At 36.0% G+C, this 14,796-nt stretch overlaps 1 protein-coding gene across 3 annotated transcripts in view; it reads right to left on the reverse strand.

The window, feature by feature from the left end:
* Window positions 1–14,796, reverse strand: part of whrna (whirlin a) — an 84,631-nt gene that overhangs the window by 24,472 nt on the left and 45,363 nt on the right. For all 3 annotated transcript variants that reach the window (XM_016491249.1, XM_016491247.1, XM_016491250.1), the window contains 2 exons: window positions 12,594–12,719; window positions 109–317 (listed from right to left, as the gene is read on the reverse strand). In XM_016491249.1, the coding sequence (XP_016346735.1) occupies window positions 109–317; window positions 12,594–12,719 (335 nt within the window). The remainder of the gene's footprint in view (window positions 1–108; window positions 318–12,593; window positions 12,720–14,796) is intronic.

Below are 14,796 nucleotides of genomic sequence, written 5' to 3' on the forward strand. Positions count from 1 at the left end.
ACACTGATTCATCCAGGAATGAACTAGCTTTCCCTTCTATGCATATGACTCCTTTATCTCTCACACTTTCCATGTTTCCACACATTCTCATCACCCCCTTTCACTCACCCTGTGACACTGCTGCTGGCCGAGCTGTCTGTAATCTGTGAGCTTGTGATCCACTTTGTCTCACCCACTACGGTGCGGGCATGTGGCAGTCGCCCGACATCCTTCACCGTCATCATCAGGTGCTGTGAAGACTTCAGCACTCGTACAGCCTCATCATGTGGGATGCTGAGGAAACTTCGTCCATTAACCTCCAGAATCTGATCCCCGACCTGTGGAGACGATGGAGCAGATTGAGGAGAAGGTGGGTGGGCCGGTGGTGGTAGAGCAGGGTAGGAGGTAAAGGGGGGTTGTGATGAGAACGGAGACGGAGCAGTCTGGACATCCAGAGGTCAAATATGCTAGAGTGGTGTGGTCAGGTCAGATTTGTGGAACAGCAGAGAAGGATTTGATGAGATAAATAGAAAGGCAAAATTCTGATGACTGACTGAAAAGAACGTACTCATAGACAAACACATTTGAAATATTCATGCCCACCTTATAAAGAGAATACAAAGAGAGGACAAAGTAAAATACATTATGAAGAACTTGCACAGAATATGCCATCTACAAAATAATACCTGATTCTGAACTGCACATATAGCCTAAATTTCCAAATACAAACATAAAGACAATAGGCTAGAAGTTTTCCATTTTTTTTGGTATTGTTAACTAAAACTATTAAAATTGTTTTTATTTATTGAAATAAAGCTAAAATATTATTTGATAGAATAATATTATTTTATATTAAATAATTTATTTAATTTATACTTTTTTTAAATATTAAATATTATTTTAATAGAATATTATTAAAACATTAGATGAAAAAATAAAACATAACTAAATTACTGAAACATAAATTAAAATTAAAATTAAAACATAACATAAAAATAAAAGCTAACATATTAATGAACACTATAATATTACAAATAATACAAAACTTTTATTCCCAAGGACCCCCAAACATGATGATTCTTTTGCAAGGGCCCCTTCCTAAAATATAAAGTAGCTCAATATTTGTCTAAAAAAAAGACATTGTAAAGGCAATATGTTGCTTGAGAATTGAATGTCACGTCACTTTAAAAAATATCTGCCTTATGAAGGACACGATTACAATTAGAAAAAAAATCATCTCATAATATCCAGCGTTTAGAGAGCAGAATAAAAAATTAAACTGTAATAATTTCAATAATTTTTTTAAATCATTGCATTAAACATATTTACTCAATGTCCTAACATATTAACATTAAAATATACTATACTTAAAATTCACATGATAAAATCATTCAAATATTTTTCTCCTAAATTACATTAAATTGAAACACATTGCCTACATGGTGTTCCAAATGCCTTTAACCTACAAACTGTATAAAAACATTGGATAAAAAAAAAAGGAAAGGGAACATTTTGCTTCCTTATTTCAGTCCAGCATGTCACTGAAAAAGATTCAATTTAGATGGCAAGGCATGTAGTCCTGCTTTTACTGTAAATGTAATATGCCTTAAATCAATCACTTAATTTCTCAGTACTGGATGAGAAACTGAACAGACGCCAAAAAACAGAGACATGCTGTAGCTTTAGTTCAGTCCTGTGCTACAAATGTGGTACATTTCTTCTAGATAGTTCTGATAGTCTCCTCATCTCATCTCATCCATTCATCCTCCCACTCGCTGATCTACTATTTATCTTTTTCCCATGCTCCTTCTGCTTGTCACTCATGTATCTGACTCATTGTTTCTTCTTTTGTCAGGCCAGCTCGGAGTAAAATATTTCTGTTTTGAAGCTCTTACTGTGGGATTAACTCGTCACAACAGCAAACTGGCTCCATTTCTCTTGATCTTGCTCTCTTTCTGTTTTCATCACTCATCTCATAGTTTCATTCCAGCTCTCTTTATGGATCAATACCCAGCTCTGCCCACCCAAAGACGCTTGAGGGTAATTAAAGAGGCTTCGCAGTAATCATGATATTAATAAATTATGGTGTTTATCAATTTGGACACAATACAGCTTTGTTTTCCCAAAGAACACAAGAGAGGTATTTGAAATCAACGCGGCAGATATGGGCTCTTGCTTTCTCTAGCGAAACAGCAGATCATTAACTCTGGTTTATCTCCTGGCATTTCTTTTCAGTGTATCACTCCAGAGTGTTCAAACGCTTGAGATACCATATATGGTTATTACTGGAAACACATCAAACCACTGAGGAATGTGAGAGAGAACCCTTGAAAAGACTTAAGAAAATAGTTCACCAAAAATTAAAGTCGTTCCAAACCCGTATGACTTTATTTTTCTTCTGAAAAAGTCAAAACGAGAAATTCTCAAAGAATGTCCATGCTGCATTTTTTTTTGTTTTTATACAAAAAAGTGCTATAAATGGCTATGAAAATATGCAAAAAGGACAAAACACCTTGAACGCATCATAAAAGTAGTCCACATGAACTGAACTGAAATAAAGCTATAGTCTAAAGCTATAAAAATGAAAGATGTATAGCTATATATGTTTTTGAAAACTAATAAAAAAAAAGCACATAACAAAGCTACTTAAAAAAACTATACTAAAAAAAAATGTTTAGGAAACTTTTTCAAAATTGAACAGTTATTGCATGATCAAGAACTGTAATCTAGATTTAATCCAAGATGTTTCATTTAGATTTAGCAACTAAAAGCAAAATTTAGCAACAATCCCAAAAAAAAATTTAACAAAATTTTATTTAAATAAAAATAATGATTTATATTTACAGAAAGATAGAGAGAAAAAGCCACCTGCCATTTAATCTCCTCTGAACCCCTCAACATCATCTGTCCTGCCCTGGAATCACGTGGGGAGTATTATCAAGCAGGATGAAGATGAATAATCCTCATGTTTACATTACAATTTAGGCTCTTTCTTTCTTTTTTCAAATCCCTCCATCTTTTTTCCTTTCACTGCATTTTGCACGCCCTGTCAGTGAAGGAACGGCAGCGTTTTGTAGCTGCAAAACAACCGGCAGTCATTCGTTTTCAATGAGCAATGTCGATTTTCAACAACACAAGAGACAACTTAATGCAAATGAGCAGCGACGTGATGCTGCGACTACCGATGGGAGTACAGACAGTTGACTAGAAAGTTGAGCAATCGACAAGAAGCCAACAGAAAATTCTGGGAGGCCTCCAGAGATTTCATCGCTGTCAGTGTGAAGGACCTTGAGAGTGAATGAGGAAAATTAGGGATGCACCGAAATGAAAATTCTAGGCCGAAGCCAAAGCCGAACAAAATGAAACACTGGGCCGAAGGCCAAATACCGAATACCGAACACGGTTTTTCACATTTTTCCCCCATGTAGGCCTATTTTGCAATTTTTTTCACAATTGCATTAATTAAATTGCCAAAATGGGCTTTTTACTGTTTTGTCCTGCTTTTCAAATAAAAAATCAATTACAAAACAACAATTAAATTTTTTTTTATTAACACTGAACATTTTTTTTACATCCTAGCAGACATTATACCAACAAAGCACAATTTAGCTTAAAATTAAGTTAGTAAAATAATATTATTTGGCCATTTTTGAGACTTGAATCAGGCATGTATTTTTTACTGTACAAATAAAGGCAGCCTTGCTGAGCAGAAGAGACTTCTTTTAAAACATTAGAATATATTACAGATCCCAATTTGAACACTATGTGTGAATGTTATAATAAATGTATTAATAGAGCTATTGTAGGGTAATTATTATTAACATTATTATTATCTTCCATTTTATTTTACAGAACGGTTTATCTCCTGGCATTTCTTTTCAGTGTATCACTCCAGAGTGTTCAAACGCTTGAGATACCATATATGGTTATTACTGGAAACACATCAAACCACTGAGGAATGTGAGAGAGAACCCTTGAAAAGACTTAAGAAAATAGTTCACCAAAAATTAAAGTCGTTCCAAACCCGTATGACTTTATTTTTCTTCTGAAAAAGTCAAAACGAGAAATTCTCAAAGAATGTCCATGCTGCATTTTTTTTTGTTTTTATACAAAAAAGTGCTATAAATGGCTATGAAAATATGCAAAAAGGACAAAACACCTTGAACGCATCATAAAAGTAGTCCACATGAACTGAACTGAAATAAAGCTATAGTCTAAAGCTATAAAAATGAAAGATGTATAGCTATATATGTTTTTGAAAACTAATAAAAAAAAGCACATAACAAAGCTACTTAAAAAAACTATACTAAAAAAAAATGTTTAGGAAACTTTTTCAAAATTGAACAGTTATTGCATGATCAAGAACTGTAATCTAGATTTAATCCAAGATGTTTCATTTAGATTTAGCAACTAAAAGCAAAATTTAGCAACAATCCCAAAAAAAAATTTAACAAAATTTTATTTAAATAAAAATAATGATTTATATTTACAGAAAGATAGAGAGAAAAAGCCACCTGCCATTTAATCTCCTCTGAACCCCTCAACATCATCTGTCCTGCCCTGGAATCACGTGGGGAGTATTATCAAGCAGGATGAAGATGAATAATCCTCATGTTTACATTACAATTTAGGCTCTTTCTTTCTTTTTTCAAATCCCTCCATCTTTTTTCCTTTCACTGCATTTTGCACGCCCTGTCAGTGAAGGAACGGCAGCGTTTTGTAGCTGCAAAACAACCGGCAGTCATTCGTTTTCAATGAGCAATGTCGATTTTCAACAACACAAGAGACAACTTAATGCAAATGAGCAGCGACGTGATGCTGCGACTACCGATGGGAGTACAGACAGTTGACTAGAAAGTTGAGCAATCGACAAGAAGCCAACAGAAAATTCTGGGAGGCCTCCAGAGATTTCATCGCTGTCAGTGTGAAGGACCTTGAGAGTGAATGAGGAAAATTAGGGATGCACCGAAATGAAAATTCTAGGCCGAAGCCAAAGCCGAACAAAATGAAACACTGGGCCGAAGGCCAAATACCGAATACCGAACACGGTTTTTCACATTTTTCCCCCATGTAGGCCTATTTTGCAATTTTTTTCACAATTGCATTAATTAAATTGCCAAAATGGGCTTTTTACTGTTTTGTCCTGCTTTTCAAATAAAAAATCAATTACAAAACAACAATTAAATTTTTTTTTATTAACACTGAACATTTTTTTTACATCCTAGCAGACATTATACCAACAAAGCACAATTTAGCTTAAAATTAATTAAAAAAATTCACAAAAACGTTACTGAGCAACTGACGAGTAACAGTTTTAGCACAGATTTTCCTCGCGCTTTGGACTTTGAGCCCTGGCACCACGAGCTCGTGCAGCGCTGTCAGAATACATGCAATTGGTGCATGCATTAGAAAATATAACATTCTGCGGTTTATTTACTAATCGTTTAAGGCCATTGTAATGATTTCTGCGTCTTTCTCTGATAGTTTTAAGTACTTTCACACTGTCGACATGTTTGCTGCATTAGCGTGTGCCTCTATTTGGTCGCGTTCATCATTGTTCGGTTCATATTATTCTGCCTTTTCGCTTATTCGGCCGAACACCGAAAGAGATTTTTTTGCTATTTCCGGCCGAATAATTTCGGTTGCCGAATATTCGGTGCATCCCCAAGGAAAATACTAGGTATTTTGGAATAACGCCTGCCCCGACCACAGCATCCCTGACATTTCTCTCTTTCCTGCTTCTCTATAGTGATGGAGGAGGAAGAAGATGATGGAAGAGAAGACAGCTTGGCTGCTTGTTTCCCCCAAAAGGCTCCAATATCTGGACAGCAATCGGAAACAGTGGCTAATGCACACAGCAATAATGCTTTGTTACAAATCCAGGTCTGTGAGAGGAATAACATCTGCTCTACTGTTACGTCAAACGCCAGAGCATAGTGCATCACTCATTCTTCATTTAGCAAAGTTTAGAGGTTGCAGCTGTAAGCCAAATACAAGACTATAAATTTCCATCTTTAAAAATGCTCACTGAGTCACCTGCGAGGTTGCTGTTGTGCGTGTGTTTGGAGTGTGTTTTTTAATACTATTTTCTAAAAAACTTTAAATTGCTTTAGATAGGCATGGGGAAAGCTATCCGTTAGCAATTCCATTCAACTCAATGGCAGTTGTTTTGTTTCTCGTGCTTCATGGGAACCCAGAAACATTTTTTTTAGCCATTTGCCTACGTCGTAAACCCCATGTGAATGATCAGTCTAGATATGCAGAGAAATAGAATCCATAAAAAAGTATATGAGCTACAACAATCAGATGCAGCAAGCATATAAAAAATAACTGTTAAAATGCAATACTGTTAAAAAAAACATATGCTTTTATGAGCCTTCCACTAAAATCAGTCACTGGTCTGGTAAAACATAAAATAAATAAATAAATAAACAAATAAAGCCAATAAAAAAATCAATATACTTTGATACTTTTAGCAACAATCATGAAATTTAACTGTGACACTATATTATTTATATATTCTATATATATCTATATATATATAATATAATTTTTACATAGACAACTCATGCTCTTTATGCTATTTTTCTTGACAAGTCTCACTGAATTTATCTGACAGTAAAATATGCAATTAATTAGAAAAGGAATGATGGATTCTAAGAAATAACAAAATAATACAAAGGTACAATAAAATAAATATTAATCAAGTTTCACTGAATTTACTTGACAGTTAAAAAATGCAATTTACATTGTAGAGAATGATGGATTATAAGCAATAGATTACTTCTGAAACTATAAAAATCAAATCAAAACAATTTGCCAAAAAAGAAAAAATTGCCAGAATACATTGCTACTTTTCAATTTTAAAATGAAAATTAACTCAATTACCTGAAGATATTTTAATATTCACAAAAACAATAATTAAATTCAACCGTGAAACACCCTATATTATTCATATGTTCTTTATGCTATTTTATAAAATGGATAGTTCTGGTCCTTGATTCTGATTGGTTGAACCGCGTTCGAAGCTGTTGTAAATTACACTACAAACATACACCTTTGTTTACTTCTGTGTGTTGCTCGGCAACCACTTTGTTGGAACCACAACCGTTTCTAAGGAACTACATTGTTTGGTGGAAGAATACTGTTTTTATTTATATCATTACACTTTATTTGCTGTGAAACCTTACTACGTATATGGAATAACCGTTTTATAAAAGCAATAAGCCCCATGAAGCCGTGGTTTACAGTGAATTTATAACAGCTAAGGGGGTTTTAACAACACCCCTTAGCTGTTATAAATTCACGGTAAACCACAGCTTCTTGGGGCTTATTGCTTTATTACACTCTCAGAAAAAAAAAAAGTACAAAAGCTGTCACTGGGATGGCACCCTTTCAAGAGTTAGTAATATGTACACTTTAAATACTAATATAGACCTTTAAGGTACTAATGTGTACCCTTTAGGAGTACAAAGCTTTCTTTTATTATTTCACATGAGGTTATAAAAACAATCTATAATTTTTTATCTTACCTTGTTGTAGTATTCATTGATAAATACGGTCACTTGGATAAGAGATTTGACCTTTTTGTCTTCCAGTCTGTCTTGTCATCATTCTTTTATACTGGTTTAAATCATTGTTTCTGTCCTTCTTACTCTCCATCTTTCTTCCTGCCATTCTCTAATGAACGGTCATGCTCTGAATACGGACAAAGTGGTGCTTACCCCATCCATTCATTCATTCATCATTGTACTTAATGGCTGTTTAAGACTTATGGCTACACCAAGAGTACTTAAAGTTTGAGTAATACTAACTCACAGTGACAGGAGCAGCCATACAGACAGACCCACCCAGAGTCCAGACCCTTCTTCCGTAAAACTACCGTATTTGTCAATCACACAGAGGCGTGACCATTTCAAAATGGATTACAAATGTGAAAAAGTAATCACGTTCACACTCTAAACGGCTTTTATTAGTCCGGAGGGATTTTTTTTTGTGATGAACAGCCTCCTCTTCTGAAAGACTGCCTCTGGGTATCAGTCTATGGATATGGCTATGTGCTTCTTGGTTAAGATAGAAAAAGATCAAAAGAGCTGAAAACTTGCAACTGAAAATCTCCCCAAATATCACAGTGAAAGTGTACGACTCCCCTGAGCAAAAGTTTCCACAGCAAATGACTTTCTTCTCAACTCCTCAAGGACCAAAGTGAATTGGCTTTATGTGATGCAGGGTGGACAGCTAAATAGAGAAGGGACCAGCACTCAATATGACTGATAAGAATCATGACAGCTTCAAAACGTAAGAGCTATAAAATAGTATTAAGGTGAAAAGCACATTGGGCAAAGGTCAAGGGACATCTGACTGCAGATCACAGACATTCAGGCAATTCTGTGTGTCATTTGCAAGTACAAGAAAGCACTTAAAGAGTCTCTGAGGTCCTGTGATTAGGAATCTGGAAGGGCAATCTTATATGATTTTACCTTAAAGATCAGTTTCCAGCATTTTTAGCATTAGCATAAAAATCTTGGCAAGTTTAATTGAATTTACTTGACAGTAAAAAAAAAAAAAAAATAGAGAGAAGAGAATGATGGATTCTAAGAAAAAGATTGCTTTTCAAACTAAAATTGTTTTTTTACAGTAAAATATATATTTTTAATTTTATTATTTCATTTAATTCACTTGACAGTTTAAAAAATGGGAATGATGAATTTCTTCTTTCAAAAAAATAAATAAATAAAAAGGTTTCACTGAATTTACTTTAAATTTAAATTAGTAAATTGAATTTACTAAAATAAAATAAAATATAAATAAAATGTTGTTTCATTTAATTTACTTGACAGTTTAAAAATGCAATGAAATAAATATAAAACAATGGTGTCTAAATAAAATAAAGTTAAATATATATGAGAAAGAGAGAAATAGGCGAGAAAGAAACAGCATCTGATTTACTGAATGAAAAAACTTCAAAGGAACTGTGTATGAATCTCAGGCCTCAGGTTGACAATAGGTTGAGTTTCACTAAAAACTCAGTTAAACAAATGAAGTCCTAAAAAGCCTTTATCCTTTTTATGGTTTTAGTAATTTGACTGTTACAAACTACAATACCGCTCCCAGTAAGTGTCTTACCATCCTGCAGCCAAAAAGTGCCTTAATTGTATTGCTCATTATCATTATCCATTTAGTACATTTATAGAAGAGCAGCCCAAAGTGAGACTACAATAGAGCGAGCACAGACATTAAGACATATACATAAAAATTTAAGAACAACACTGCAGAAAAGCACTTTCAAGATAGGAGGAAGACAAAAACAGAAACAGAAGCTGCAGCTTCAGTGAATATACACTGATTAACTCCAGCTCTTCAGGGGTCAGTAGGGGTTTTGTGCTCTGTGACACTGAGGCTGAGATACCGCTCAGTGTGCAAGCACATTATTCCATCCAATTAAACCTCTACGAGCTGCATCTGCCTCGAAGACCTCTAACATTCTACATCTCGGGTTCAACCTCCTAAACCCCAGGGCTGGAGATAAAGATAAAGGCAAGGAGTGAGATAAGACAACAGATACTGTTTGCAAACAAGTGCAGGTGTTGCCTGAGGAAGAAAGTGCTACTGCCGTCATAATCATTTCAGAGATAGGACTAAATTCATCCATCACGACTGTCCTGAGTGTGATAAGCACATTCCTCTATGGGAGCGTGGAATAAACAAAGATATTTTGAAGAAGTTGGAGTCCAAACAATATTGGAACCCATTGACTTGTATTGTTCAATATAGACAAAGATCACTTTTCAGAGACATTTTTCAAAATATCTTATTTTGCGTTCTACAGAAGAAAGAAATGAATGCAGGCTTGGACATTTTTCAGAAGCTCTTTTCAAAATGTAACAAGCTAATTCTTCCAATAAGAATGGGTGTCACAAAATGCTATATTGCTGTTGTGTAGTGCTGGGCGGTATGACCAAAAATTTATATCACGGTATTTTTCAAAATTATACCAGTTTCACGGTACAAGACGGTATTTTTTTTTCATGCATGACTGGGTGTTAACCATATTTTCTACTGATTGAGAGAGGAAATACTGCAGTATATTGACTTAGAATGCCCTATTTTACTGTCATGATGAGTGAATATTGTCAAAAAATACCACACTAAATAGTGACTAAACACGACCCCTTTTAATACATGTTAACCAGGAGTCACTCTCATTTATAATCGCGGCATCGTCTGATAAAATCAACATGCATCTACACTAAAGAGCGGCTATGCGGTTGTTTTGGCTATATTACTTTTTTGTCTCATGCAGCGCACTGCCTGCGTCTGAGTAACAAACATACAGCTGTTCCCTCACCACAGTGCAACAGTGAAATGTGACCCCTTTCAAACAGTGTCGCGTTCCGAACGTTGTTTAAGTGACATACACCGGTATTGCGGTATTTTAAAAATTCATATCATAACAAAAATAAACACGGGTATTCGGTATGAACCGGTATACCGCCCAGCACTACTGTTGTGAAAGTCAGACTGTATTGTAAACAGCTTTACAGTCGAGTGAGCCAAAGTAATAATCAAACATGCTCTCCTAGATTATTCTCATACGTAACAGTGGGAGTATGATTCATTTCAGTCAATCAGTTCATTTGGACATACAAATGAAAATGATTCACTGATTCATCTTTTTATTCCAAAATATTGTGTTAAATGTTGCTGTTATTTATGTTTTTGACTCTGCTTTTAGTGTATTTCTACTTTAAATAGTCAAATAATTGAACAAATTAAATTGTGGCCTTTTAATGAACTGAATCAAAAGATTTTAGTCCTTGGGAAGAACCAAAACCATAAAATAAACGCTAACTGCTCTAACTATACATTCTATCATCTGATATTTATTCTGATTCAAAAGAATTTGAGCTTGACATGAGAAGCTTCCCCAACATTCCATAACAAAGTATTCTAACACCAAAATCTGTCTCTGCTATCAAAACGCCACATACTGGCAGTCACTTTATGATTTCTGATTTGATAGTCTCAGTTAGAAATTCTGGCTTTCTCAATTGAATGGAACACAGCATTAATATTTATGAAGTCCGGTAATTCCAAGATGAATCACTTCTGCTTTGAACAAAAAGGGATTTGTTGCCAATACTAATTTACACCTCTTTTCACACAGGTTAGTATACATGGGGCTGCACCTATTGAAGGCAACTTCTCTACAGACCCCCTGGCCATACATCCATCTCATGGGACCTGATAGGAAATAGATGGTTTATCCACCTGGTTCCATTGATCTGTGCATTTGTGTTTTTCTGCTTGTGTGTTTCTATATTAGGGTGTGGGGTCAGGGGTTCATCTGCTGCTAACACTATAATAGCACGATCACTCTGAGTGCCGGGCTATTTGGATGAAAGCTATTTTTTCACTCTGAAGTGGTGGCTCACACTCATGGGGGCTTATCTGCTCATTTTACAATGGCAGTTCATAGCGACCATAACAGTCAAGCGTCAAAAAGGAAAAAAATACACCATAAAAGTAGACTACATTACACACACAATGCTATAATTTTGTTGATATATGTTAATGCACAGTATTAAATTTCATACAGTATATGTGTCATGATAAATCTGTGTGAATCTGCTTTCATGTTTGTGGATTCCCAAAGCAGCAGTGAGGCATTGTAAACACAGCATCCTGCCAAACCACTGCCCAAAAATCCATCTTTCATCTCTCTTCTGAACAGATATATGGCCTGCAGATAAAACATCCAATACTCTCTCCAACTCTCTCTCTCTCCATGAGCGTATCTGGATCGCCCTCCCTTTAGACTCTCCTCTCAATCCCATCATGAATCTAAAGGCTGGGCACAAAGCAAATTGCCAGCTTAAAACTTTCCCTGACACCACATAATAATGATATTCACCTCAAATTGCAGCAAAAAAATTAACAATGGAATAAACGTGGGATGTCTGGGCATATTAATCAACAGGAGAATAGTCGGAGAAAAATCACAGGCACTTCATGGTGGACTCCAATATTTCTTTCTCCTTCATTCGTGCACAAACTCACTTGACGGAAGTGCTAATTTCAAAGCAGGCAGAGGTAAAACCAGCTGGACACTTTGGACAGAATATACAAACAGGTTTTATCAATCAACAAACCAGCAGATTTGTGAGATGCCTGTCAGACAGTGTGCAAAGAACAGCTTATCTTGGCATTGACTTTGCATTGACTTCTTTTGTTTTTACACTGAGCTAATGATTATTAGATATTCCCCCAAAACAGAAACCTTTTTGCATTTTCATAAAGACCTTATGAAGTCTGTTTACTAAGTTTTCCTCACGGACCAATTGGCTGCTGCTCACAATGTAGGCAATACCTGATTCAAAAGACTGAAAGCAACAAAGAAAAAAATTAAATATTTGGAAAGAGAAAATAAAAATGAACATGTCAAAGAGTAGTGGAACAATTAATGCATGAAATGAGAGAGAAAGATAGACGAAGGGAGTGTGAAATACTCTCAACAGAGAGACAGTTAGAGTTCACGGTATTACAAATTAAGCAAAAAGCAATAAAAACAGATCAAATGAAAGGATATGGGTTGAAATAGGCATAAATTGTACCTTCAGTCCTCCACACTCTGCTGCAGACCCTCTGTCCACACCTGTGATGTAGATACCTAAAGAGTATTCAGCCCCTCCGCGGATCATGAGACCCAGAGAACGGCCGTCATCCAGAACCAAATTTACCTGTGATGACATAGAGATTGTCTGATTAATAGCTAAATCAAATGAACAAATTACACATCTAAAAATGCATTTAACATATTTTTTGTCTGTGTTTTAAACAATATACACTATGTTCAAAAGTCTGGGGTGACTAAGTGAACACTTTTATTTAGAAAGAATGCATTAAATTGATCAAAAGTGACACTAAGGGTGCTTTCACACTAGCACTTTTGGTGCGCACCCGGGTTCGATTGACGTCAGAGTTCGGTACGTTTGGATGATGTGAACGCTGTCTTCCAAACTCGGGTGCGCACCCACGAACCCTGTTCGCCTTCAGAGTTCTTTAGAGCATTTGCATAAGGCAGACATAAGTGCCGTTATGTACTGAAGCTTTGGAAAGAAAACCAACGGTTCAAAAGCATAAATATAAAATTGAAGAGAGCAATGCTACGCATTTTGCCGTCTTCTCCTGCGCCATCGTTACTAAGCAACGGGGTAAACAGCTGCTGGCTTGATGACGCAAACGAACCGCGGTTCGGACCCAAATAATATAATGTGAACACAGTCCAACAGGGGGAGGGGGAGGGGGGAGCAATCGAACTGGGGTTCGGACCAAGCAATTGAACCAAGTGTGAAAGCACCCTAAAAGACATTTATGTTACAAAAGATTTCGACATAAATGTATTATGGTTTCAACTAAAAATATTAAGCAGCACAACTGTTTTTTTTTAACACTGAAAATAATAAGAAATGTTTCCTTAGTACCAAATCAGCATATTAGAATGATTTCTTAAGGATCGTGTGATGCTGAAGATCGTTGAAAATTCAGCTTTGCCATCACAGGAATAAAATTAATGTATTTTTTAATTAATCAAAAAATTGCATTCTAAAATATATTAAAACATAAATAAATTATTTTAAACTGTAATAATATTCACACAATAAAATTAACAATTTCATTACAGTTTTTACTGTAGATTTGATCAAATAAATGCAGCCTTATCGAGCATAAAACACTCTGGGAACTTTTGAAAAGTAGTGTAGCCTATATTTTGTACTCTGTTTCTTTCTGTTTCTTGGTTTGACATTTTATCTAATGCAATAACAATCAGACATTTTGAAGTGTGGCTTAAGCATCCAAATACTTCACACACAGGCTGCTTTTCACACACAAACACACACAGGTCACTGAAATGTAGTGCTGACATTACGGCGACAAGGAAATTAAAATATTTACCAAACACAATGTGCTGTTCACCTCTCAAATATAGAGCAGCCATTACTGTGCCTTACAACTATAATTCTCGACTCTAACAACCTATGCGCCTTAGCGAACGACAGTTCTGCTGAACCAGCACAAGAACTAATGTGACTCCCACGACCTCTTCAATGTGCAGCACACAAAAGCAACAATAGTGCTGTGATTAGAATGCATCATAGAATCCCCGCAGAGCCAATCAGACGGGGTCACCGGAGGACTCTGGGAGTTCAATGCGGCAGTGCGCCGTCTCGTCCAAACACAAGAACCCACCAAAAGCGTCTGTCGCCCACTAGCACGCTGCTTAAAGGTTATACTAGCCATCCCTGAAAGGTCAAGGTGGCGTATGGCCATACTCCGTTTTGTGTGTGTCACTGTTCATAATGCCACACATTTATAAATGTCTCTCTCATGAATGGCTCCCTTTATTTATTTTTTATTCTTCTTTAGTAGCGTGCTAGAGGCTAAATAGTCTTTGGCTTCCAACCGAGCTTTCTACGCAACTTTTGTTTCGGTACCCAGGAATTTGTCAGAATTACCCAGCAAATTGCTTCAACGTGTTGTGAGACTGAACAAGCAGGGTAGTAAATCAGGGCAGACCGAGGGAGATTTCTGCTGCGCTGTGCAGTACTGATGAAGTCGGCATGCTACGCTAGCACGCTCACTTCCAACGGCCCCGGGGCCCGAGAAAGAGCGCACGCTCTCCAATAACCTTGGCAGATTTACACCTGGATGAACAGCTCATAAAACTCTCCCTATAAATCACATTTAAAGGGTCATATGATGCGATTTCAAGTTTTCCTTTCTCTTTGGAGTGTTACAAGCTCTTGGTGCATAAAG

This window comes from Sinocyclocheilus anshuiensis, unplaced genomic scaffold (genome assembly GCF_001515605.1).
Source record: "Sinocyclocheilus anshuiensis isolate Anshui unplaced genomic scaffold, SAMN03320099.WGS_v1.1 scaffold478, whole genome shotgun sequence".
NCBI lineage: Eukaryota > Metazoa > Chordata > Actinopteri > Cypriniformes > Cyprinidae > Sinocyclocheilus > Sinocyclocheilus anshuiensis.